At 38.2% G+C, this 26496-nt stretch overlaps 1 protein-coding gene across 2 annotated transcripts in view; it reads left to right on the top strand.

Moving 5' to 3' along the window:
- Nucleotides 1-7859: 7859 nt before the first annotated feature.
- MEI4 (meiotic double-stranded break formation protein 4) overlaps nt 7860-26496 on the top strand; it is a 91185-nt gene continuing 72548 nt past the window's right edge. The window contains exons 1-2 of one of the 2 annotated variants that reach the window (XM_090136108.1): nt 7860-7903; nt 19510-19729. In XM_090136108.1, coding sequence (XP_089992234.1) covers nt 19687-19729 — 43 coding nt within the window. In that variant the 5' untranslated portion in view covers nt 7860-7903; nt 19510-19686. Of the gene's footprint in view, nt 7904-18080; nt 19730-26496 lie in introns of those variants that run through there. The other variant, XM_090136109.1, reaches the window with a different exon arrangement.

Raw genomic sequence — 26496 nt, 5'->3', positions numbered from 1 at the left:
TAATAAATATAATGCCACTGAAGAAATGACTTCTTTGGTGCCACTGATAAACAGCTAAGTCACTTGACTGTTTTAATAAAATATATAAGAAATAAAATGTTTTATTACTTATATACATTAACTGAACTACAGATTTTATATGCAGTTCAAGACAATTCCTGTTCACTCAGTGCCACCCTAGAAGGCCAAAAGTTTGGACACTTGTGCTCTGTACCCTTGGCTGAGGATGTTCCTTTCACCTTGTCACCATTTACAGTTGGCTGCATGGACTTTACAAAAACCATGTCTACCTTGAAGCCAGGGTAAGGAAATAAAGCATCTCCAACCTTCTCTTCTTTTTTCTGAATCATGATTAATATTCTGTCACAACATTTTTAGTATTAGAAGCCAGTTGCCAGTTTGGCCATTAGGAGCTTTGTTGGTTGGAATATCTCACTTATTGTTAAAGCGAAACAGAATTACATTAAATTCGACATGGGATCAGAACTCGTGGGAGTTCCATGCAAACACAATTGGAATGACTTGAATGTACTATTTATCTCCTGCCTGAATTTAGCCCCATACAAGTTCTTATAAAACAATATTTTTTTGATAAATTTTTTGATAATGCAGATAATTGTCTGCATTACAGAATTGCTGGAAGTGGTAAGAAGAAAGTGAATTAGTTGTAAATATTGCATTTTCTGTTTTAATAGCTCTGTGTTGTAAATGTTCACCAAAAAAAGTGTAAATCAAAAAGCTAGTTCCACATAATTTAAGTCCACTTGCTTATTTTATAAGACATCTCACTGTTAGGCGTTTTCACAAAATTGCTTTAAAAAAAAAAGATTATTCTGTACTGTTTGCATACATTTGATATATATCTTTGCAACTGTTTGTTCTCCTGAGTTCTTTTACTTACAGAATAAAGACTGTTTAAACTTTTACTAAGACAACTTGTAATTTCTTAATAGCAAGTAATGAAAGCATTTAAAGAAGCATTTAAAGAAGATTTAAATACAAGAAAAAAGCTTTTCTGTGAGAGCACAACTGTTGAAAAATAACATCAGCTCTGACACTGAAATCTTTATTATTTAATGAAATCACATTAAGCAGTACTTTATTTCATATGTGTTAGGGATTTTCAGTCCAAGAGAATGAACTAATGTGTACTTTGGGAGAGAAAGGCACTGGGAAAATATTACAGCAAGACATCTCAAACTTAGTTGGCTCAGTTGCTGATAACAGCAGTTCATGGTGTATGCGTGCAGGGAAAAAAAAGAGTCCTGCCCTTTCCTTCCCTACTCACCAGCTACAGTTATCTATACGTTGATACCTAACTTGTCTCACTAGCCTTCTGCTCTGCATCACCGTGACCCAGGTACATCTCTTAACCCACCTATCACGTTTAACAGAAGCTCTCTTTTACCACCACACAGAACTGTTGTCTCTGCCAGCAAGTCCAGGTGTGGACACAAGCTGCCAGTACCATATAGGAGGCTCCTGGCTTCTGGTTCCCAAGGCACTGATGTACTGCATGCAGCAGCAACGAGCCACACTCACCAGGCAACACCTGCCACCTCCATGGTCATGCACAGTTGGGTACCTCCACAGCAAGCTGCAGCTGCTGCTCTGCAATGCCTCTGCACTGCTGGTGGCACCTGCACTCCAGCAGAGCAGGGAAATGCATTAAGACCCTGAAGCTGCAGTTTCTCTCACCAAACTCAGCTGTCTAAAGCTCAGAGATCTAGGTACTGCTGTGCACTCTTCCTAGCTAATGGAGGGAGACAGGAATAGCTGTGCTCAGAGCCAAAATTCCCAGAGAATCTCACCACTCTCTGAAGGCGTCTGCCCTCAATCTATGGGGAAGACAGCTGGCTAACACCAACTGCATGTGACACTTGTAACTGCATGAGGCACCATTATGTCTCAGGAGTTACCAGAGTTTGTCCTTAACGTACAGCAAGTGCACTTTAGTGTTAAAAGAGCTCCCTTCCCTCAGTGAGCAATTTGCTCTACGTAAGGAAAGAGATGCACGCAGTCCTTGCAGTACCCAGTCCTGATATTTCAAATTTCCCTTGAAGATGTTAAAATGCAGGAGAAAAACAAGCAAATAGTGTTCTCAATGGCAATGAAATACTGTAGTTAGAAAGCTAATGAAATAACTATCCCACACCTTTCTACACAGGTTTGCCAATATCCCAAGGCTTTCCTGAGTTCACCGGAAAGCATTACAATGACTCACTTTTGAAAATTAATGAAACATAAAATCACACTAGCTTTATCTGAGCAAAATTAAAGATGTAAGCAAAAGAAGTGGAAGCAGATTACTTGCACTCCTCAAAGATTATTTCTGGACACATGTATAAATGGAAGGGGGAAATTTAAGTTGATACCAGTCAGAAGCCAGTATATTTAAAGTAATACTTTCAAGAACATCTCTAAAGTATTGATCCACTTGAAAGTGATATAACAAAAAAGAACAGTATTCTTGTTATGTGAAGTGCTTTTTAAATTAAGAGAATCACAGAAGTCACAGAAAAAGTGACTTACTGAGTAAACCTGCATCATTCAACACCTGCACAGAAGATAAATCTTATCAGTGAAACAGAAAAAAAATTAAGCCTGTTTTTGTTCAGTATGAAGTTTTTTACTTAAACTTACTCAGATTTTTTTTTTTATGTCAGTACCATTTGATTCTTTATATTAAAGATGTTTCTGAACAGAAAACCAAAGTCTTTTATTTCCAAATAAGAAATAACTTGAAGTTTGATTAAATACATTTGATCAAATGACAAGTATGGCACCAGTAAGCGATTGTGAAACCCTTCAAGTATAGTAAATGACTTTTTTGAAGGTAAAAAGTTACTTGCTTGATAAAAAATACACTTGCTGTACCTTACCTTTTATAACAGAGCTGTTTTGTCTGATTGTGTAGTTTTAGAAGTCAGTGAAAAAAAATGCTTCACTAAAGTGAACGTCTTGATCAGGCACTGCTGCTTCTTAAAGCTGAAATAAACACAGAAGCACATTTCTTAGAACCCTTAGATCAAACTTTCCATCTGCTCACAAATAAAGAAATCAAGAGAGGAGGCAGATTAGGACTTTCTCCAGGCCCAAAAAGAAAGATGGGGGGAAGTTTCTCCCTAAATTTCTTGTAGCACCATACCTGTCTTCTCTTATGTGTTTTCTGAACAAGGTTTTCAACAGATTGGTGACAAACGTGGGTTAGCATAACCATCATGAGTGCTACTGGGAGCGACCAATTGTAAATATTTCTCCTACACTGACCTGAGGGACACTTGCTCTTTCAGACAGTCCAAAAATACACATATAGATGGATATAAAAGGTCAAGGCCATTTATATAAATGAAGCTCAGTTAGTTGTATAGTCACTGAGCTTGAGCTGAAACACTAAGGCTGAGAAAAGACAGAAGGGTCTTCTGCCATCCCAGGCACTGGAGGTGGTGCTGAGCTGGTGGAGGGGCAAAGAAACCCTAAATTCCACACCTCTCGTGTAATTCAATTTCTTCTCAGAATTCAGTAGACACCATATTTTTTCTTTCAACTATTACTGAAATGAGGAGAAATAGCTTTCCACATCGAACACTTCCACATCTTTTGCCTTTTTAAGTGGTTAATCAGCATTGTCTTCTGAGATAATAACAAGTTACGCAAGTCATGCTGCTAGATTGTTGAAATTTGTTTGATCCTGTGCAATGTCAAGTTTTTCCATCTCTAGCTCAGAAACTTATACCAGAGTAACAGTTTTCAATTTGTTGAAGAACTCATTCCTAGTTGTTTCCATTCGACTACCTTTCTTGGATGCTGGGTTGTTTGTTTGGGTTTTCTTTCTTCTTGGTTGAAAGGTATTGTTTATTGATGCAAACATTCCTTTCTACACTGCATCCATCCCAGAACATGGAAAATGAATTATGCAAGTATGAATGTGTATATACACACGTGTATACATACCACAGTCACACCTCCGAAATCCACACTGAAAATTAAAGAGTCTGTTTGATATCAGAACACGTAGATGCCAAACTGAATTGAAAATTTGAATAAATTTTTACCTTATAATTTCTTCCTATTGAGACTGCCAACTTAACTAATATTGGTCACGTTTTCAATTAATTTTCTAAACTTTTTGGTTTAAATCTATTTCTCACCTAAGTTTCAGAAGTGTGAGATTCCATAATTACATACTATTTCACTAAACAGCCTACTTAATCAGCTCAGTTTTCATTTACTTGTGAGAAGAATATCAAAGAATCTCAAGATTTTCTTTGATCTTCTTATAAAGCTTTAGAGATCTCTAGCAAGAATCAAGATAATGTTACTGATTGATATAAACAAGTTTGACACCTGAGAAGGAAGTCACTGAATTGACTGAAACACTGAAATTCTTTGAAGACCAGATTTCTTCTAAAAGATATCTCCCTCCAACAACTGACTTGGAAGTGCTCAGTGAAACTGAAAAGCCTCATAGCTTCCCAGTTAAGCTAATATTAATTCTATTAACTAAGCTTATCATTAACTACTTATATATTAAGTATTAGAAACAACTTGCCCTTCTGTTAACCAGTGTCTTAAAAACCAGTTGTAATGATCAACCCTAGTGTCATGGCTGAACCAACCCAAAAAGGCTTAGAGAAGTCTTGGCTCTAGATAGGTTTGAAGTTTGAAGAGCATTTTCAATGCAAAAATAACAGATGGTTTCCAAGCAGCTTTTCATTCTGTTTCCTTATATTATATAAGATGGATTTTTATTCTCTTAGTACCAAGAAGGAGCTAGGAAAATTGAACAACAGCCTAGATAGATGGTTACACATAAGATATTGAGTATTTGAATAGGATGTGACATGCTGCATATTGCAAATGATAGAAGTCATTAAAAACTTTAATGTTAAAGACACTTAAGTAATTTATGCAATTTATTGGCTAGCCCACAAGTCAGTGTTTCAAGATTAATAGTATACTCTTATGGGTTGCTGAACTGCCAGTGGTCAGTTACTTTCTTTTTTCACCACCTTATTTTGTGGTTGTCATTAGCAATATCACATAATACTTTACTGAACTTCCATTTGCCTGTTTTCCCACTGCAAAGAATCACAGAATCACAGAATCACAGAATGGCCAGGGTTGGAAGGGACCTCGAGGATCATGAATCTCCAACCCCCCTGCCACATGCAGGGCCACCAACCTCCCCATTTAATGCTAGACCAGGCTGCCCAGGGCCCCATCCAATCTGGCCTTGAACACCTCCAGGGACGGGGCATCCACAACCTCTCTGGGCAGCCTGTTCCAGCACCTCACCACTCTCATAGTAAAAAACCTCCCCCCTGACATCCAACCTAAATCTCCCCTCTCTCAACTTAAAACCATTTCCCCTTGTCCTGCAGTTATCTACCCTTTCAAAGAGTCGATTCCCCTCCCCTCTGTAGGCTCCCTTTAGGTACTGAAAGGCTGCAATGAGGTCACCCCGCAGCCTTCTTTTCTCCAGGTTGAACAAGCCCAGCTCCCTCAGCCTGTCTTTATAGGGGAGGTGCTCCAGTCCCCTGATCATCTTCGTGGCCCTCCTCTGGACCCTCTCCAACAGCTCCCTGTCTTTCTTGTACTGGGGCTCCACACTTGGATGCAGTATTCCAGACGGGGCCTCACAAGAGCAGAATAGAAGGGGACAATCACCTCTCTGTCCCTGCTGGCCACCCCTCTTTTGATGGAGCCCAGGATCCCATTTGCCTTCTGAGCCGCAAGGGCACACTGCTGGCTCATGTTAAGTTTTTCATCTACCAAGACCCCCAGGTCCTTCTCCACAGGGCTGCTCTCAAGGACCGCTCCTTCCGGTCTGGAATGGATGCCTGGGATTCCTCTGGCCCAAGTGCAAAACTCTGCACTCCGCCATGTTGAACCTCATCAGGTTCACCCAGGCCCACCTTTCTAGCCTCTCGAGGTCCCTCTGAATGGCATCCCTTCCTTCAACCGTGTCGACCGCACAACTCAGCTTGGTGTCGTCAGCAAACTTGCTGAAGGGGCACTCAATTCCGCCATCACTGTCATTGATAAAGATGCTAAAAGATATATTTCTGTTCCCTGCAGCCAAGTACCAAGACAATACTATAAGTAATATCATTTTCAAAATTTAGTGCCATTATGCATACACATAAGAACAGAAAAATATTTCAAAGACCAGCAAATAGAGTCAAGTCAATCTTGGATAGCATTGTTAAATTATGATTTTTCTACTTAGACTTGTACATTCATTGAATTATAGGATCACACAGTTCATAAAAAATACTAGGTTATTTCTACTGATTTTGCAACAATACACACCATTACATTAGAAAAATGGAACAGGAAAAGAATGAGAATTGTATTTTTTTATTAATCATTGAACAGCGTATAAAATTCTACTCCGAGCTATTCGAAGTTTCACCTGAAAATTTTAGCAGTAATTGGTTATTGAAATACACATATAGCACAAGAGAGAACTTTATTAACTTCATTAAAATGGAAAAACAGATGTCAAGCACAAAGAATTCCACAAATTATTAAATGTTCCTTTAACATCATCCTCCCCATAAGGTAGCTGCCTAAATGGATTACCTAGTTGTTGGATAAAATACCAAGCCAAACACTGTTACTTCAGTCTCTTATTTTTAAAAAAAGTTGCACAGTGCCAAAATATTTTATTCCTATAATGTGACAGTTATTTTTTCTCAGTATGCCTTTTTGTTTACTTCATGAAATGAATGAAAAAAAGGATAATAGGAATAAAAAAGTGGAAGTTGGGGCTAAAATAAACTATTAATAGTCTTTCATCTCTGTAGAAATGCTAAATATCCTTGACCTAAGGATAATTGCAGCCTTGGGTGGCAAAGGGCTTAAAGAGACAGGTTTCTTTGGTAATTCTCAGGCTTACAGGCTACTTGCAGAGGAAGTCCACCTGTTCAGTCCACATCTACATCCCCTGACATGGTCACTCTTGTCATGTGTCGTCTTGGAGGTTTGTTGGAGAGGTATGACAGGAACAACCTTTCCTAATCCAGGCAGATGCAAGAAGCGTCTGTCTCTTTTATAGCATGATTCCTTTGCATCACCCACTGATTCAAACCATGCAATTAGACTCACTCTGAAGAAGAAATATAGAGAAATCATTCTATATTCCATCCCTGAAAAATTTTATTGTAGTGTAAATTACAATCAGTGAACAGAGGATGGATAAACAGATGTTATTCTGGTGTGCATTCCTCTTTTGTTAATATTATCAATAAGAAAAATCCCTCGCCTTCTCAGGCGGGCTGGGAAATACAAACATCTGAGACTTGACTAGCTTATTTACACAGGTATTTTTTGCTAAATAGACACATTCTTGTATCTTCACTACATGAAGAAGACAAGGTAAACAAATATCCCATAGAGACTGCAGGTACTTATTTAATCACAGGACCATTCACTTGATTTTCTTAAGCTCTCTGCATGTTACTCACTTGATTTCAAGCCCATCTATTACACAGAATAAGCAATTCACCAAACTTTTAGATTCAGACATCAGAATAAGTCTGATTTATCTGATCAAGTAAATTGAAAATAAATTTTCACAGTCCCTGACACATTAAAAGAAAAATCTTTCCCTTCCTTGCTCTCCCTCACAAGCTTACACCTTGTCCCAGAAATTCACTGGAGAAGAAACCTGCTGCATGGGAACTGCTGAATCATGGCCTGAACCTCTGATTGATCACCTGAGGCAAGCAATGAGTCAGCCCTCGGAGCACAGGTGAAGGCAATTCACCTGTGCTGCCGGAAGGGGTGGAGACTGGCTCCACCTCTCCTAGATCCATTTAAGAGCTGACTACCAGTGCAGAAGGCTCTCTTCTGGAGATTCCCTCCTCTGGGGTTTTATAGTGAGCCTAGGATGCAGGTAAGCATTCTATCTATTCTGTTTTGGTATAATAATATTCTGTTTTGGTATAATAATATTCTGTTTTGGTATAATAATATTCTGTTTTGGTATAATAATATTCTGTTTTGGTATAATAATATTCTGTTTTGGTATAATAATATTCTGTTTTGGTATAATAATATTCTGTTTTGGTATAATAATATTCTGTTTTGGTATAATAACCTGCTTAGCCAAACTCTCTGGTATATTTCATAACTATAGCATCTATACATTCATTGATTATACACCTGTCAACTACCAAAGCTACTAACACTAAAACTGGAAGTAGACAGAATATAGAAAAGTGTTTCAAAATTAATGCAGTAAAGAAATGTGGCAATAATAAGGGTGTTCTTATGCTTCTGTTTAGTATTTCCTCATTTGGGTTATTGGTTTGCAGCATCAACATCTCCTTAGAGCTCAGGCTAAAAAGAAGGCTTTAAGATAATATAGCTTTAGGCAAGAATGAAGGAAAAGGGACAAGTTTTCAAGTCAGTGGAACTGTGTGTGAGCAGTAAGGAAAAAGGGCTTAACTGTAGACTTAACATGGAGCAATTACACTCTTGCAAGCTCTAAATCTCTTCCCCACCCACAATCAAAGGTATAGGTAACTTCTTAATGTACAGCAGCCGACAGTTCAGATGACTGAAAATCAGTATCTATCAGTCTCTGTTTACCTCTCGTTACATAAGGGGAAAATCAGCCATTCACAGAATACATGAGGGACAAAAAGAGCTTGACTAGCAGTGTAGAGATCATTTCCAGTATCATCTATCAACTCTCTCCAGCAGTACGTAACTGGGTGTTTCATTTGCAGAATGCAGGTGGATATATCAAAAGAAGAAACAACAGCTTCAATTACCCTTTCAGGCAAAACTTCAAGATCCTAATGACTTTCTGAAAGTCTCTGCATGGTTTCCTAAGCTTCTTTGTTTGCTTTTTTGTCCTCAGAAAGATAATTACCAGAAAAGTTGATTTGAACTAGTAAGCATTCATGAGGAGGGGGGGAGAAAGGAAAGGGTGTGGGATGTTAACAAGCACAATTAATCAACTCCTGAAGTCTCTCTTTAGTTTGCTTTAAAGCTTATTCAGACCTCTAACCAGATCTGTAAGAAGCTTTAATACCCAGTACCTCATCAGGGCCTTTCAGTGCTTAGAGGGCTCATGGGTTAGAGACTTTTTTACCCCTTGTCATATTCTGCCCCTTCTGGTCATTTGGGAAGCCCAAGTGAATTACTGGCACCTCTGCTTCCTGGGCCAGACACCTCCTTTACCAGATGCTCAATCATCGGTTCATGCCATGACATAACAGCTTTCATATAAATGGCTTATATGTGCAGTATTCATTTGCCTAGGTTACTTGCTTGCCTGCCCTTGCAACTATATGAAAGTCTGGTAGATTCTTGCTAAAAGCTGAAAAGCAGCAAATCCTTCTGTTGTCTTCAGAAGATGCAATGGCCCTGACCTGAAAACCTACTTCTCTAAGCAATATGTGGAAGGAGCTGAATTAAACCTCTCCAAAACATCTTCCAAAAGAGAAAAATAATCTGCAATCTTTGGAATATCTTGAGTGCTTTGTACAATGTTATATCTCAATCTTATGACATTGAAAAATTAAATCAAAACCTTTCTGTGTCACTTCTGCTGCTTCAGGATTGTATTTCAGTTTCAGATTGGCAGCAGACTAGGGCAAAGTAAAGATAGCAGGTACTGATCTACATTGATATGATTTACCTTTTTTATTCATTGACCTAAGTGATTGAAGATCACCCTCATAAAAACTGGCACCAAAAAGGCCTGATCAGCTGTTTTTCACCTCACTAGTTACTTTACTCTACATCTGCAGCAGTATTTTTATATATGGTAAGAGAAGATTCTTGCTTTGATCTGAGAATTTCCTATGCCTTTTTTATCAGTTCAATCACACCCGGGTAGCATATTTTTGTTTAAACATACTGCACAGAGATTTGTATCAAGAAAAACAATGAAAGAAGTTATTCTTGGTTCTTGTCTACAGTTTCTGTGCAGAAAATTTCTACAGTTCTTCCAGTTTCTGAATCTTGGTATTTCCTACTATTACCAGGTTCTATTGAAAAGACATTACAAGGTGTTTGGTTGTTCTACTTCAGACATCAGAATAAGGCAATTTCCTCAATAAGTTTTAAAAACATACTTTAAAATGAGATGTTGCCAAATATTTCTACAACCTTTCAAAATCAAAGGTATATAATCTCTATACCTTTTGTAACAACATTGTTTTTGTAGCTTTTACAACTATGTTTGCTATGAAGCAGAATACTGAAGGATAATATTTCTCCTTCCCTCCCTTCCTTTCTTTTTGTCTCTTTCTTTGAAATTGATTATTCAATCCCTCACCGAAAAGTATCACATAAACACCATGTAAGCCAATCTAGCTTCTTAGAAGTGTGCCTAGACATTAAAAAGGCTACTGTTAGCCTTTATTATATTGGGAAAAATAATAAAAGGTATGGGAAACATTTCATGTGATTTTGTGGAGTCTCAACTTTAAGACTTGAATTTCACATTTATTTTTCATTTGAAAACAGCAATTCACATTTTTATCAATTTTTAGCTTTAGCTGTTTTAATTGCCTAACCACAGTTGTTCATGATTTTATTATATTAATAGCTCAGAAATTTCCCTTTCAAGGATCTCCTTTGAAAACTCACTAAGCCCTTACAAAAGTCTGATCAGAGATGCCTTTATGATTTTATAGCTAAGGACCTGTCAGCTTTTCTATTATAAAGTTTTACTGTCAAGGACATTTACATCATCTCTGAATTCTTTCAGGGACATCTGAATGATTCTTTCAGGGTTTCCTATATTTGATAGGAACTTGCAAGTTTTGTGAGCTACTTAAAACATTTAACAGAGACTTTCTTAGGTCTGTGGTGCAAGCTTATTGTATACAACTCATGCAGCTGTGACTTAAGTACAGAAAATCAGTACGGGATGACACTTCACAGAATACTTGATTTGTACCCGAACACCCTGCTATCATGTAGGATCTCTGGGAGTTCTCAGATTAAAAAATAAAAACAAACAAAATACCTGTCTTGCAAATTTGTGAAGATTTTAGTACTGAGTTTAGAATGACAGTTTGTACACCTCCTAAAATCTACTCTTTTGAATTTATAGTCAAATTTATACCCTAAGCACTTGGATTTTGAAAACTGCATTAACATCTCTGTGGCTTTACACAGCCACATCTTGGCTTACAGCTACCACTCCTCTGGAGGAGGAGGAGAACAAAAACAAAACACAAGCTCTACTCTCTAAGTTAGTTGTTTAATATATTTGTTAATCACATAGGTTAAATTGGATAACCATCTCTGCTGGGTGGAGTGCTAGTATAGAAGCTGAAGACAGAAGTTTAATTTCTTACTCTGTGGTTGATTCCTTGTGTCACTCTGTTTAATAAAGTTTAAATAATGGCACTTTTCCTACCATGAAAATGGCCTAGGAAAAAAAGGAAGATGCTCAGCTATGGTAGTAATGAAGTGTTCAAAACTGTTTAAATGCTGAAGCAAAGTGCAATGGAGAAAACAGATGCCAGCCAGAAGTCTTCAAATAATTTTCTAACAGTCTTTTCCAGTGTTGTTGTAAGAGAGAAAAATAAGTTAGAGAGGCTCTGGGTCTGACCCACTGGGGACTCTTATGCTTTCTGTGCACTTCCATGTTTGGTGTCACTTCTACTGGACTTACCTGATATGGAGACCCAGGTGAAACCCTATTGTCTGAGACTCTAGGGAGTGATCTGTGTTACACTGGGATAATCTGTTTGCCTGTGTATTAATTTCAAAATGCCATAAAGTCCCAGAGCATTCAATTAGTTTATCCTTCTCTGTTTTCTACAAAGAAATTAAAAACGATGAGGACAAGTTCTGCCAATTTTTGTGAATACCAACAATTTCTAGCTAGGAGAACAAATATATAGGTAATTATTTCAGAGGGAGAGAGGTGTTCATGGCATGTGAGGAAACACCAGTGACAACACAGGTTTCTTTGAGCTCTGGCAGTGCCTTAAGAATTCTGGAGCAGTCTGGAGCATTTGAAGTATTATTCCTTGAAGATATTTGATAGTATCATGAGGATTACCTAAATAAATATTTCAAATGAAGAAACAAAAATGAAAGCATACATTTTACTTTTTATATTTACTTTTTATACCATCTTGCTTGCAGTGGCCTTAATTATGTTTGAGAATGAGCATCTATCATGATGTTCAGAGGTTTAAGAACTTAACCTACATTTTTTTCATATTTTTCACTACCCAAAAATGAATTTTCATGAAAGTGTGCTAAAAATCCACTTTGGCTGGTCCTGAGTTGGAATATGAGCAAATAGATTTTAAATCATTTGAAAAAATGTTTAGGGTGCCCTTCTATACTCCAATTCAAGTAACATTTAGCTTAACTTATACCTGCCTTTGGCATGTTTAAAGAAATCTGGTTTTTTAAATCACCAAGTTATGCATCTTAAAACTACATACCTCAATCACAACTGTGCCTCATTGCATATTTATTAAAGGCCACATTTTCCCTTGAGAAAATGACTTCTCTGAGAGTCATACACATCTTTGTGTAGAATTTGGTGATAAAGCATAGATAAAATAGTAGAGTTGAAGGAATGAAAACTGTTGGAAAATAGCTCCCATCCAAATGCAAGGTGCATGGAAATACAAGTGGATTATCTCCATAAATACATTACTTGGCCCAATTTCACCTCAGATTCTCAAAGATAAGTGCAGAGGAAAACTGTGGATTAAATCTTACTTTTAACTCTTACAGATCTTAAGGAAATTACATATAAGCTACATATGTCAAACGTTACATATATTCTACCAAACTCAGATTACTTCATTCTTAAATATGAATTATCCAAGTAACCTACATAAGAATTTCAGTCTGCTGATTTGCTATTTTATTTTATTGTCCTCCAAATCCTTGAGAATTCAAGTTATGCAACAAATCAAGCTTACAGTAAGGGGCGCTAAACCAAACATTACTATGCACTAATTTTATAGAAACAGTGAATTTTACAAAAGTAGTGAATTACTTCAACAAAAAGGCTAGAATCAAACTCAGAGCTGAACTAATTCAGTTAATTTTATGAACATCACTTATACAGCAGCTTTCACAGATTTAAATGAAATACTCACAGGAATCTTAGTGATGTTGTAAATCATGACCACTTGGTCTAGTTCCAAAATTACACATCATAAATTTATGGTCACCTTCATTGCATATTCCTTCCTTATAGTCATTTGTTTCGGACAAATTCCTTGCTGAGTAATTGAGAAACCTTTGACTTTTTTCTTTAAAGTTCCTTCTGATGTTTTTTTCATTTATTAGAAGTATGATTAAAGATAGCATGTGTATTTTGTCAGATGGACCACTGCCTCTTAAATACTCCTACGGAACAGGTATTAGTGGAGTCTTTCAGGCATGTACAATTTTCTCCCCTTAAAATATACATACCCTAGCCTTCGTGGTTCTTTTCTGCAACCTGCAGACTACTTACACCTGTGTATTTTGAGATGGATGCAACGGGATTTGTTACAATTCCATTGAATCTGAAATCCTGTCACTTGAGCCATGCAATTGCGTGCAATGTCATACAGATACTCAAATTTCAATATCACCATTTTATTTCAGGCATGGGAACCACAGTAATCTGTCTCTCTCATGCTCTCAGCAGAAGCTCCTCTCCGCAGCAGCAGCTCAGCAGCTGGAATTTTTGCCGGGTTCTTCCTTCCCAAATGGGCTTCAGGAACCCTAAGAAGCATAGCATATGAGTTTCAAAGCAGATTCAGTATTGACTGGAGCTTCCTTGATGTGCTAAAACTACGTTCAAGCCTTTAGCTGTAAAGGACAGTAGGCACTGAACTAGGATGTGATTTTTCTGAGGGAAGGAAAATTGCCTGTGTAAGGTAAAAAAGTGTTTGCTTCATCTTTAGAAGCCAGTTGGAACATATTAGTCAGATAACAAACATTATTTTCAAAGCTTCTTTATGATAATTTGTTTCACTTTCACTTGTAACTGTCTGCCTATGTATCTGTTAATCTAAATGTGTGTATGTACATCAATATAAGTACATATTTCTGTACATGAACTATTCACAGTATATATTGCATTAGAAATTAAAGTTATAATTCTAAAAAATATTAAGTTTTTCTGAGCAGAATTTCTTTTTTCTCCTGTCTGCTTTCCCTACTTGTTAGATACAAGGAATTCTGGGCTTCAAGAATCTACATTTTAAAAAATTTAATCTGAAGCCTACACTTGACACCAGTAAAATTGAATGTGTTAACTGTTTAAGCTTGTTAAACACAGTGGGACACATTTACAATTAGAGCAAACTGACAAAACTCCTTTCAATTGAATGAATCCTTGATAATTTACTTTGCTGATTAGATTGCCCTTCCCATCTAGGAGAGCAATGTACGTCTTTTGAGGGAAGAAGTTGCCCTAGTTTTGAAGATCAAACAGGACTGCTTGGCCCTTAGGAGTAGGTCATTAACCGCTAGTTATGTGCATGCCTCTGTATGCGTGTGTGCATAGGCTTCCACAGAATGAGAAAATGTTTGCATTTCTTTTTGTGGACTGAAGGAGGAAAAATACTTTGGGCCATATCCAGTTCACAGGCTCTAGGTCTTGAATAGCCATGTCTTTAAACACTGAAGCACAGCCAACATCCTGATTATCTGCTTTGCCTTTTTTCTTGACCTGGATTTGTGGGGATGTTTTTGTTTCTGAATGGTGATATTCTTCATTGGGAAGGTTTTTTTTTGCTTAATGTATACCATACAGAAAAGATAATGACAACCAATTCTGTTCTGACTAATTTCATAGTGTTATATAAGTGAGACCCTGGAGCGTGTTCAGAGAAGGGCAACAAAGCTGGTAACAGGTATGGAGCACAAGCCTTATGAGGAGTGGCTGAGGGAACTGGGATTATTTATTCTGGAGGAGGCTCAAGGGAGACTTTATCTCTGTCTACAACTACCTGGATGAAGGTTGTAGAGAGGTGGGGCTTGGCCTCTTCCCATGTAAGCAGCAATAGGACTAGAGGGAATGGCCTCAAGTTGCTCCAGGGGAGATTCAGGTTGGACATTAGGAACTAGATCTCCGAGACAGTGGTCAGGCACTGAAACGGGCTGCTCAGGGAGTTGGTGGAGGCATTCAAGAAACGTTTAGATGTTGTACGGAGGGACACAGAATCAGAATGGTTTGGGTTGAGAGGGATCAGCTTTAAGATCACCTAGATCCAACCCTCTGCTATAGGTAGAGACACCTCCCTCTATACCAGGTTGCTCAAGGCCCCATCTAGCCTGGCTTTGAATGCTTCCAGGAAGGGGACATTCACAACCTCACTGGGCAACCTGTTCCAATGTCTCCCCACCCTCACTGAATTTCTTCCTAATACCTAGTCTAAACCTAGTTTAAAACCATTTTCTCTCATCCTGTTACTATGTGCCCTTATAAAAAGTCCCTGCCCTGCTTTCCTGTAGGCCCATTTCAGGTACTGGTAGACTGCTATGAGGTCTCCTCAGAGCCTTCTCTTCTCTAGGCTGAAGCCCCAGCTCTCCCAGCTCATCCTTACAGGGGAAGTATTCTAGTCCTCTGTTCACCTTCATGGACCTTCTCTGGACCTGCTGCAAAAACTCCATGTCCTTTTTTGTGTTGGGGGGGCTCTGGAACTGGATGCAGTATTTCAGATGGGGTATCATGAGAGCAGAGCAGAGGAGCAAGAGCAGAGTAGAGAGTCAACATGGTTTAACAGAAAATATTAATGATAGGTAGGCAGTTGGACTGAATGATCTCAGAGGTTTTTTTCCAATGTTGGTGATTCTGTGATAACATTTAAATAAATCACTGTGAAATATCTCTACCGTGGTAACCAATGGCATATTGCCTCTTATTGGTAGCAAGTTGTTTCCCTGTTCTCAAATCGTGTCTAACTTTTTACATCCCTTTTGGAGAAGGGGGATTTTTACTGCTTCAGCTACTGGAGTATAATCTCCTTCCTGCTGGTAATGCTTTATTTCTGAGCAGTAACAAAGAAGTGATTGCATAACTCCCTGAACATCCTAAATCAGATGATTTGTTTAGAATTGCAGATTATGATCAAAGGGGCTAATAATATACCCAAACCATATTTCTGTCATCATAAATACATACAAAATAGAGCAATTGAAAACACTTTACGATCCGTTTTGAAGAGTGTGATGCCAAGTAATCAAGACGCATGATGCCAAAATTTTTATTCTTAATTAAATATGCACTGTAACACAGAAGAATGAAAGCACAAATGAGAAGACACTGGTACTGTTAGTGATTTTCACTCATCCTTCTCAAGTTAGTAAGCACTTGTTCCACATCAGCAATACAAAACTGCAAACTACATCATTTGAGACAACATATTTTGTATGTGTTTTCAGGCATTTTCGGCCCATGGGTAAATTGAGATGCACTAAAACATAAAGATGTCTAATGAATTCTGACAAACTGTAGTTCTCCAAATGAAAACTTTTACTTTCATGTTTGCTTAAATTGTTGTTGATACTGTAGGCATCCAGTAACAGCAGGGCCTGCATGTTCTACAGAGATATAATTTATTTATACTTAACATTTGATTGAAGGTCGTGCTCTTATGTTCTTAGTTGACCACTGACCTGTTTGTAAATATTCAGCATATAGATTGATTAAATACTGAAATTGCATGACCTCTAATGTGATTAAACACCAGCACTGCTTTTATATTTAATTATTAATAAAAGCAGCTAATTATTTTGCATGACCTTTTGCCATGAATATATCTTTTGACTGTTTTTCAGATCAAAAGGCACCTTCAGAAATAGAGATCAAAGGAATTTATCTTCAGCTAGTAGAATTGGCTCCCTTCATGATCTACAAACTGCTTGTTTGAAGTCAAAGCTTGGTTTTACTTTTGCTTTGCCTGTGATTACATGAACTGCTAATCACTCAGTGTTTGGATATTAAAATGGAAATTTTTTATTTATTGGTTTTCCTTAGCTTGCACACATGCACAAATTCGCACATGCTCACTCACTGTTACTTGATTATAAAACTGATCTGTTAGATTAGATAATCACCAAGAACACTGAGGACAAAGTTAATACAAGTTTAAAAAAACATACAAATTATTTTTGAAAAGTGTTCTTCAATAGACCGGAATCATATATCTCGAAGTGAATTTGCAGTTGATTGTGCCCTTATTTGCTGCTTTCTGATGAATAAGAAAGAGATGCTCTGTTTAACCATGGGTTAAACAGAAGGTGAGGGGGAGGGGAGGAATCAGCTTTTTCCATCTTGAAAAAATTGAAATTCTTCCATTTTAAATGAAAACCTAAGAACTGTAAAGAAGAGCAGGATAGCTGGTATTCTGCAGGTTGCATACAGTGAGTTTAGAAGTACGTGACAACACTGCTTTTAACTACTACTAGTTCCAAATCCAAAATAAAAGGGTCATGCAGCTAAAAGAAATTTAAGTAATCTTGAATGATTAAATACAAAATAATCAAGCCTAAATCATCCTATCCCAAGACAGCTGCAGAAGGTCTCAGATTTGGTGCCTCTCAGTTAGCCTCCACTTGCAGGTATGACTTGTACTCTAAAATAAAGCAGTCAGAGCCCCTTTCATTTTTAAAACAGTAACAAACTTGCTTCTGTTTAATTCTTCCCCTAGGTTTGGAGGTAAAAGTACTAATGTCTTTCTTTCAGTCATACCTAAAAATATTATGTGAAAAGATGGATGTTTTGTGCTACATAATGAATGACTGCTTTGAAAAGTATCTGCATCACTTGCATGCACAGAAGATGCACAGAAAAGAATATATGCATTGTGGCTGTAAAAAAAAAATTAAAAAAAAAGGCTGAAGAATATTTTATTTTCTTATTTTTTCCCCTGGGCTTCATTGAAAATTCAGTACAAAGCAAGAATGAAAATATACTCTAAATTATTCAGTCAAGCTTATTTTTATCATTTGAAGTCTGAAATGAAAGTTCCAACGTGTTAATATTTTTCTCCAGTTGAGATGGTAAACTTATTTTTCAAATTAGATTTTTTAAAAATACAGTAGATCAGAAATCTAGCACTATGTCTCCTGATAAAAGAGCTTTTATGAAGGGATGGGCTTAAAGTGTTAAAAACAAAGCTGTGCAAGTTATCTGAGAATAAAAAAAAAGGGCTTGAAAGTTGTAAAAGTATATACTGCTTGTCATATCTGCTTACAAAGACCAATCTTCCTATACTGAAAAGTCTCATGCATTCTGATCAACCTAACTCCATCCCATGAAACTGGCTGTTACTGTTTTCTCACCTTGCCTCCCTCCCTCCTCAGCTGCAGACTCCATTTCTGGCCCAGAAGGCCTTAATTCAAACTTTTCAATAGTTTCTGTAAAAAATATAATTGTACATACAATATTAACTTCTTTGATGAGACAAGGGGAAACGGTTTAAAACTGAAGGAGGGAAGATTAAGATTTGATACCGGGGGAAGTTTTTCATTCACAGAATGGCAAGGTGCTGGTACTAGCTGCCCAAAGAGGTTGTAGCTGCTCCATCCCTGGAGGTTTTCCAGGCCAGGTTGGATGGGCCCTGGGCAGCCTGATCTATTGCCTGATTTAGTGGTTGGCAAGCCTGCTCACAGCAGGGGTGTTGGAACTAGATGATCTCTGAGGTTTCTTCCAACGTAAAGCCATTCTATCATTCTTAAATTGACTGACAAGCTTTGGTCACACAGTTTTAGCCAAAAGGAAGAACATATTTCCAGTGTGCTGTGAATGAGATATTGATTCCAAGTGTCATGAACTCTCAGACACCCAAACGTAAGAAATCTTTAAAGAGACTCAAATTAAACACCACAATCAAGCTTCATTCTCAGTGCTGCAACTAGCTGGGCTTGACATCAAGCACACATCAGTGCAAAAACGTGTGCAAGACCATTTTAGGTGACTCAGCTGATAATGGGCTCCAAATAAAAGCACTACTGTATGAATGTTGCTTCTGTGTTAGAACAAGATAAATATTTTACTAATAGTTCTTTTCAGAAGGATCTTTTTGTTTCATCAGAGGTCTCTGATAGTCTTCGCATGCTCAGCAGATAGATGAAATAATTCATGGTCAGAGATTAGGCAGATGGAGTAATTTATAGGTAGGAAGAGTTCAGCTCTTGTTTGTCCAGTCATCTGCAATACCTCTGAGCCTTGAGTTAAAGACAAGTTAGCCCACAAACAGTGTGACAAGGACGCCAATAGGCTCGTTATGTTGAAACACTACTAATTTTTGGTGCTGGACAGAGAAGACCTGAGTGACAGAAAACTTAAAGAAGAGAAGTAAGACAATGAGCAATGTGTATGTTCAGATAGCAATGATTTATGTTTAGCAGTTAAGCATCAGGAGTGTTTGTGAATGTGAAGCCCTCAGCCGATGAGGAACCAAGGGAGGAAGAGAGAAGCGTCGGGTAATAGGGCATAAAAGATGTAACGTTCTCTGATGTAAAAGATGTAATGTTCTCTGCTCGCGCTTCTCTTTGCAGGACGTCCGCCATTGCAATCGCAAATCTGCCGAGCAGGGCCCATAAAGCCTTGGATCCGGGTGACTGCTTGCCTCGGCGCGGTCCCTCAGCACGGAGCCGGGCCGCTACCCTCGAGGAGGCAGCGTGGAGTCGACGGCGGTGCCTGTTGAGCGCAGCTCCCCGCCACCGCTCTTCTCCATGGAGCCGACGTGCGTCCCCCAGGGCGAGGAAGTCGCTGCAGGTAGGTTGGAGCTTTCCGGAGCCTCGAGCTCGGTGGGCTGGGGAGGCGCTAAGGGAAGCTAGGCGAGCTCGCGGCCTGAGGAGATGCCCTGGCCCGCCGCCATGTCGGGGCCGCGGGTGGGCGGTGTGTGCCGTGTGTGCCGGCTGCGGCTCTTGCGGCGTCGAAGGACTGCCGTGGCCGGGCATGGCTGCAGGCGAGACTCTGATGATTATTTTTGTTTGTTTCTTTCTTTTTTTAATGCAAATAACATTTAAGCACGTTGTGTTGTTGCTAAGTTGTCTTCTATAGGTGCGATTTTTTTTTTTTTTTTAATGCTGTTCGGCTTTTAAAAATCAGTTTGCATTGTCTTTTTCATTCCGTGCTTTTATCAGTGACAAACAGAAGACGTTACTTCCTTTTCTTAATTTGAACGAAGTAGCTCTTCAGTTGAGTTAAAGTGCCAAAACATTATTTATTTTCTGTGGTCTCCATTGTGAATGCCTGGCACCTCACATTCTTAGTCTGCTGTCTTTCAGAGCTTCATAAATTATTACTCAAATGCTTCATTATGATTATAGTTAAGTTAGTATCTATAATGTAGTAAAGCTTTGGTCTTTTACTGTATACTTTTCCGTAGGCTTCTAAGACTCTATCTCTGTGCCTCCTCTCAAGAACGTTTGCTTACTTGTGGGCCATCTCACCTTTCATTCTTCCAGTAAAAATTTGGGAAGTAAAGCCAAGCTTTCTTGTAAGTTATCTGAAGGAAACTTCTCCACTGAGAAGTACTGATGTGGCAGATTTAAGAACTTGTATGAGAATGGAATTACTTGGATAAAATTTGAAAAGTATGGTGGTGTTCTATTCAATATATATGGGAAGAGGAAAGAGCAAAATAATCTCCGTGCAATCTTCCAGGCTGTTGTTGCTTTTTTTTTTTTTTTTTTTTTTTTTAAACCTGCTCTGAAATCCTATGTTTAGGAACAGCTTGTTGCACTTGTTGCGATAGGTAGAACTTGGAGGTACAGCTACTTGTCAGCCTGAGATTATGATTCAGAGTCCAGAATGCCAATTGTGGATTTATATTTAATGTAACTGAATGTTGTTGGCACATGTGAATGTTTGTAATTGACTAACCGTCTGACTTCCGCTTGTAAAGCTGTAATGAAAAGCATATCCTTAATTTCCAAAGCAAGTGGGGTTACATCCAATTGATTTGATTACAGCTCTATTTTGGAAAGGAAGCATCTGTGCCAATGTAAGAACAGAAAAATGCACACCATTGAGTTATGCTTTAGTTTCTGAACAGCAGGCTTTATAGGATAAGTTCTCTTTTGTGTCCACCCCTGAAGGATGTGGTATTAGTAACAGTAATGTGTGGCAGATTGACTAGGTAACGTTGTAAATGACAGAGCAAAAACAAACAAACAAATCTGCTTGAAAAGTGAAACCAGTGCAAGATGAATTCTCCACTTATACTTAAAATGTATTCATAATTTAAAGCAATCAGAAATCTCTTGCTTATGTCACGTTTTCTCACTTGGTCTATTCTGATGGGAATAGAACAAAAGCAGAATCTTTTTACCTCTTTAAGCCTTCTGTATTTCATACGCTGTCCTTGCTATCAATCCTTTGTAACGTTTCTTTAATAATAGTGTTAGGGTTGAGCTTTTGAGTGATTTAGGATACTTCTTTGTAAAAACTGATATGTTTTTTCTCTTACAGAAGTATCAGTATAGCAGTATGCTGGGGAGGCAGGGGGAGGGAGAAAGGTTTTAAGAGAACCAACCCTGTCAGCTGATTCTGTTCAGAAAGCAAAATGTCAAAACAGCCCAAATCTGCAAAGAGCTAAATATGTAATATAGGTGTGGCAATATTGATATTCTTGTTGCTGAGAGAGTAGTTTTCTTTGGTATTTAAAAATGTGAGTTTGCACATTTTCAAATGGGAGGGAAATAAAGTACAGTTTCTTCATGTGATCTTACTGAACTCTAATGTATAGTAACATTATGAAGAGCTAAACAGGTTGGTTTATGCACATTTAATTCTGGATGTGCTTGATGCTTCACTTGTCTTACTCAGCTCGTGTATGCAAAGTTTTCTGTGCGTGAGTGCTACTAAGTATTCACAAAGCAGTTCTCAATTTTTTTTCCTATGATTTTTGTGTTTTGTTAATTTCTTCAGAGAGATTCCTAAGACCTAGGATTACAAACTTCTTATTATAAGTGCTAATTTTAGCCCTGCATCATTTCCCTCTTTGGTTAGGCTCTTTTTTGAAGATCTGAGCTTTAACTGCTTGTGGTGCACTCATCTCTCTGAAGTTTGCTGTTTGTGAGATGTGTTTGTGCATCACATCTAGTCATCTGAACTCTCTCTGTAGCCCAGGGAGGGAAACAAGTGTTTCTGGGGCACGACTGACTTAATCACATGGCAGATGTACAAATCACTTCATTTATTGTTGACTTTAGAAATCCCTTTTTCTGCCCATTGATCTTAAAGGAAATCTAGACAGCTCTGCTGAAGCCTTCTACTCTGTAGATTTCCGTAGTTAAAAGGAGATAAATTCTGCCTCTTAAGTCTCACTGAAATCTGGAGGGGGTTATGCTTGCTTATGTACTTAGTGCTAGGCAATGTTTTATAGTTGGTGAATGCTAAGAAGCTCTTTAATTATTTTTGGGGAATTTATCTGACTTCTGACTTCATTTTAGAGGCCAACATGATTTAAGAATTAAATGGTTTGAAGAAATAAATTTCACGATACATTTTAATTGAGTTTCTTTGTGCTTTTGACATATTTCAGATTTTTTTTTTTTAGTTTTAGTATCATTTTAACATTGTGAGTTCTTTTTTATAAAAGGAGATTTTGAAAATGGGTATGCTGGAGGTAGTGTTTAGACTAATGGTAATAAAACTGAACGTTTCAGTAAGTATGTACATGTTATGTATCTTTGTTTAAAAATGACACTGCCAAGCAGCCTTGGTTTAATAAACATTTTACATATTTTACAATAAAAGCTGCTTAATTGGAACACAAGGCATACTTTAGTTCATCTTGATTATACAGCTGTCCCATTATCATTATTTATTATATACATAAAAGACAGCATTATGTTAGGCATACTAATTAAATCAAGTTTATTTTATTGTTGCTTAATATTATAGCCATATGCGTCTGCAGCTCAGCTCAGTTCCGCTAGAGCGCCTGCATCATTTTGTGATCTATTTTGTGTTCCATTATAACAGGTCAGTAACTTGGTTGCCATCATGTAATGCGTGAGATCACGCAGATATGGCTAATTTTTCACCTTTATCTGCAGCGTGTAATTGACAAACCTGTTAAAGTGAAAATTGTGCAGACAAAACTGTTTTTCCTATTATGCTTGTACCATTAATGCCAGACCATACACTTAATTTGAATTGTAAACTTTTAAAGTATTTATAATGTGATGTTATGTGGGGCTCTTAGATAACTTTCAGCTGCTCAGCAGTGGTGACAGCAATTTAGTGCTGCCCTCATAAGTCCTTTAGTTTGTAACCGTCTATTTCAAATATGAGGAGAACAGAGCCTTTTGATGCCTGGACGTTAACTGCATTATAGTCTATTTTGTGTCTTACTGCATGAATTCTTGAAGTTTTCAATCTTAGATGATGATCTGAACAAGAAATTGATGTCCTCAAAACAGTAAGGTTTTTCTCAGTGGCATTTGAAGTTTCTTGCATTATTAGATGTGAGTTACGTGTGTGAACTTAAGGTTGATGCCCACGTGTGATGTCCTGTAACAGCAAACAGTTCTTCAAATACTTAATGATTTCAAATAAGTTCAGGTTTTGGTTTTATTTTCAAAGGCCTTACCACTTTAAATCTCAGTATTTCCCTGTTTCTATAAAGACCACTGATCTAACCCTCTTCCCTCCTATCATTGTGGTATCCATGTCTTCAAGGTCAGTCAAAAATTTATAGGTAGGGTTCAGAAAGATGAATTATTTAAAATTCACCTCGCTTACCCACAAACACATACTGAAGGACTTCTTAAAAGTTCTTGAGCAGAGGCTTTGCCTGTGTGAACTGATTAGCTAATCCCTCAATGTCTGGGTTATGCAGGCGTTTTCTGTGATAAGAGCCTGATAGAGGAACCCAAAACTGCCTAGGGAACACTCGGCTCATCCCAAGGTCACTGCTTTGGTGGGGTTTCTTTTGTTTGTTTTACTTCTTCATTTTCTTTTTCTCCTTAGCGAGCAGTCCAATTTGATCTGACAGCTGACTTTAAGTTTAACCCTTTCTGAGCTGACTGAGGTTCAGGATGGATTTTAGGGAAAGGTTCTTCACCAAGAGACTTCCATAATTTCAATGCACATTTTGATATTTTTTTAACAATAATGTGAAGTCTTTGAACTTTAGAGTAGCGCTACGTATATGAAGTTTCCAACTAAGAATAAAGCAAACTTTAAAGATGATTATCTAAAATAGGTGTTTTTTTCTTATTTTTGGGTATTTCTTTCTGTTTACATGTTGTGGGCAGCCTCAGAACTGAAGTGAGATCTGCCAGAGAGGTATCTCCCTGTACCAAGTGGTATAATATGAACTGCTGCATCAAATGCTGCTGCAGAAACAGCAAATCACTGTAGTAAGGTCGTGTTTGTGTCTCAGATTTAGCCTGATTATTTCTGCTTTCTTACTAATTTTCTTACCTGAGGGAATGGCATGGAGCTGCTTCAGAGGAGGGTCAGGTTGGGAATTAGGCAAAGATTCTTCACCAGAGTGTTTGGGCACTGGAACAGACTCCCTGGGGCACAGGCCCAATCTTCAGGAGTTCATGGAGCATTTGGACAGTGCTTTCAAACATAGGATTTGAGAATTTTGGGTGATGCTGTGTGGAGCCAGGAGCTGGACTCAATGATCCCTGGGGTCGCTTCCAAATCGGAGTATTCTATGATTATATCTAAGGTCCTCAAAACATCTTTTACCACCTCCTTGTTCCTGTTTGTCATCTACCATTGAGCTGTGTAGGGCAGCTCGTGACTGCTTGGTTTGAGGTAATCCTAAATAACTATATAAACTGGGAGAAGAATTCCTTGAGACTTCGGGGTCCTGGTTGATGAAAAACTTAACATGAGCTGGCAGTGTTTTCTTGGAGCCCGGAAGGCCAATGGTATCCTGGGTTCCATCAGAAGTAGGGTGGCCCCAACACAGGGAAGATGAGAAGTTGTTGAAGAGGGTGCAGAGGAGGGCCACAAGGATGATCCAAGGTCCGGAACACCCCTCCTGTGAAGACAGGCTGAAGGAACTAGGCTTGTTCAGCCTAGAGAAGGGAAGGCTGCAAGCACATCTCATTGTGGCCTTCTGATATCTAAAGGGAGTTTATAAACATGTGGGAAAACAACTTTTCGTATGAGTAGATAGTGACAGAAGAAGGGAAGAAGATTAATCTCCCCTTAAACTAAAGGAGGGGAGATTTAGATTAGATGTCAAGGGGAAGTTTATACTGGGAGAGTGGTGAGGTGCTGGAACAGGTTGCCCAGAGAGGTTGTGGATGCCATGTCCCTGAAGGTGTTTAAGGCCAGATTGGATGAGACCCTGGGTAATCTGATCTAGTACTTGCTCTGGTGGCTGGCAACCTTGCCTTTGGCTGGGGAGTTGAAACTTGATGATCCTTGGTGTGCCTTCCGACCCAAGCAACTCTACAAATTTATGATTTCTGTAATTTCTTTTGTACTTCTTTCAGTATCTGAACACTTACTCGGTGATCCTTCACAGCTGAGACCTACCTTAGTAGGGTTTGCAAACAGGGGGGCTGGAGATAGGTTTCCTTCTTTGTGTCAGGAATCTGGAGACTCCAGTCCTGTTTGATATCCATATTAGCTGATCCCGTCCTCTGACTGCGCTCATAGAGGTTTGAGGCTTTGCATAGGAAACTTGTCATCTGTCTGTACACCTTAGTGAGGATACTACTTCTAGCTGGGCTACTGAGAGGGACAGAGATTTCCTTCTTAGCACTGAATGAAAACAGAGCTTTCTAAGTTGTTATTCTTACTGTAACTTGGGTACCAGACATGTTTTTGTGAATGATTCTTCTTTCTATTCCTGTTGATATATTTTGACATTAGGAGCTAGGATGCTTGATGACTTCTTTCTGCTCTTGTCGTGGTCTTGTTTTGTAATTTTCAGTCTAAAAAAATTTCTGGTTTAGTTCTTAGCCTTTTTCTACCTAGTCTATAGTGTCATTTCTGTGCTGATGTGAGCAAAAATATTATTGATATCACTGTAGCTGCCAATATGCTTTTAGTGAAATGCATTCACAGTTGCTTGTCTTTGGTGTGATACTTCCTGAAAGCAACAGCTTGCCTTGCAATTTTTGCTAATGCACAGTTGGCAAATCTCTAGCAGCATCATCCAGTGTGTAATTTTCTAGGAGTTTTTTTATACAGTGGTTTGTGAGAGAGCAGCTTTCCATTTAGGGAGGTGTGGGAAACTTGAATTGATTTCTGCAATTCCTGCTTTTAGTCCTGGATACATCTTTTTCTGTGATCATAAAAGAACAATGAGATGGTGACAGGAAGAGCAAAAAAAAGAAGGTAGATAAGCTGTTTATTTTCTATAAAATCTTCATAGAATTCATTGTTTCTAGAAATGCACATAAGTATATCACCATTAACCATGAATTACCTGGTTTCAAGGTTCCAATAGAATTATTTTTCCAAATATTGCTTTGTTTTGCCATGTTTCTAAAGAAAACCAACTTTGTTATCAGTACTGTTTTGTGGGCTTTTTCGTTTTTTGTTTTCTTTTGAGC

Source organism: Phasianus colchicus, chromosome 2, assembly GCF_987193195.1.
Source record: "Phasianus colchicus chromosome 2, bPhaCol1.hap1.1, whole genome shotgun sequence".
Taxonomy (NCBI): Eukaryota; Metazoa; Chordata; class Aves; order Galliformes; family Phasianidae; genus Phasianus; species Phasianus colchicus.
The sequence above is the reverse complement of the archived record's forward strand: the minus strand, read 5'-3'. Positions and strand labels throughout refer to the sequence as shown.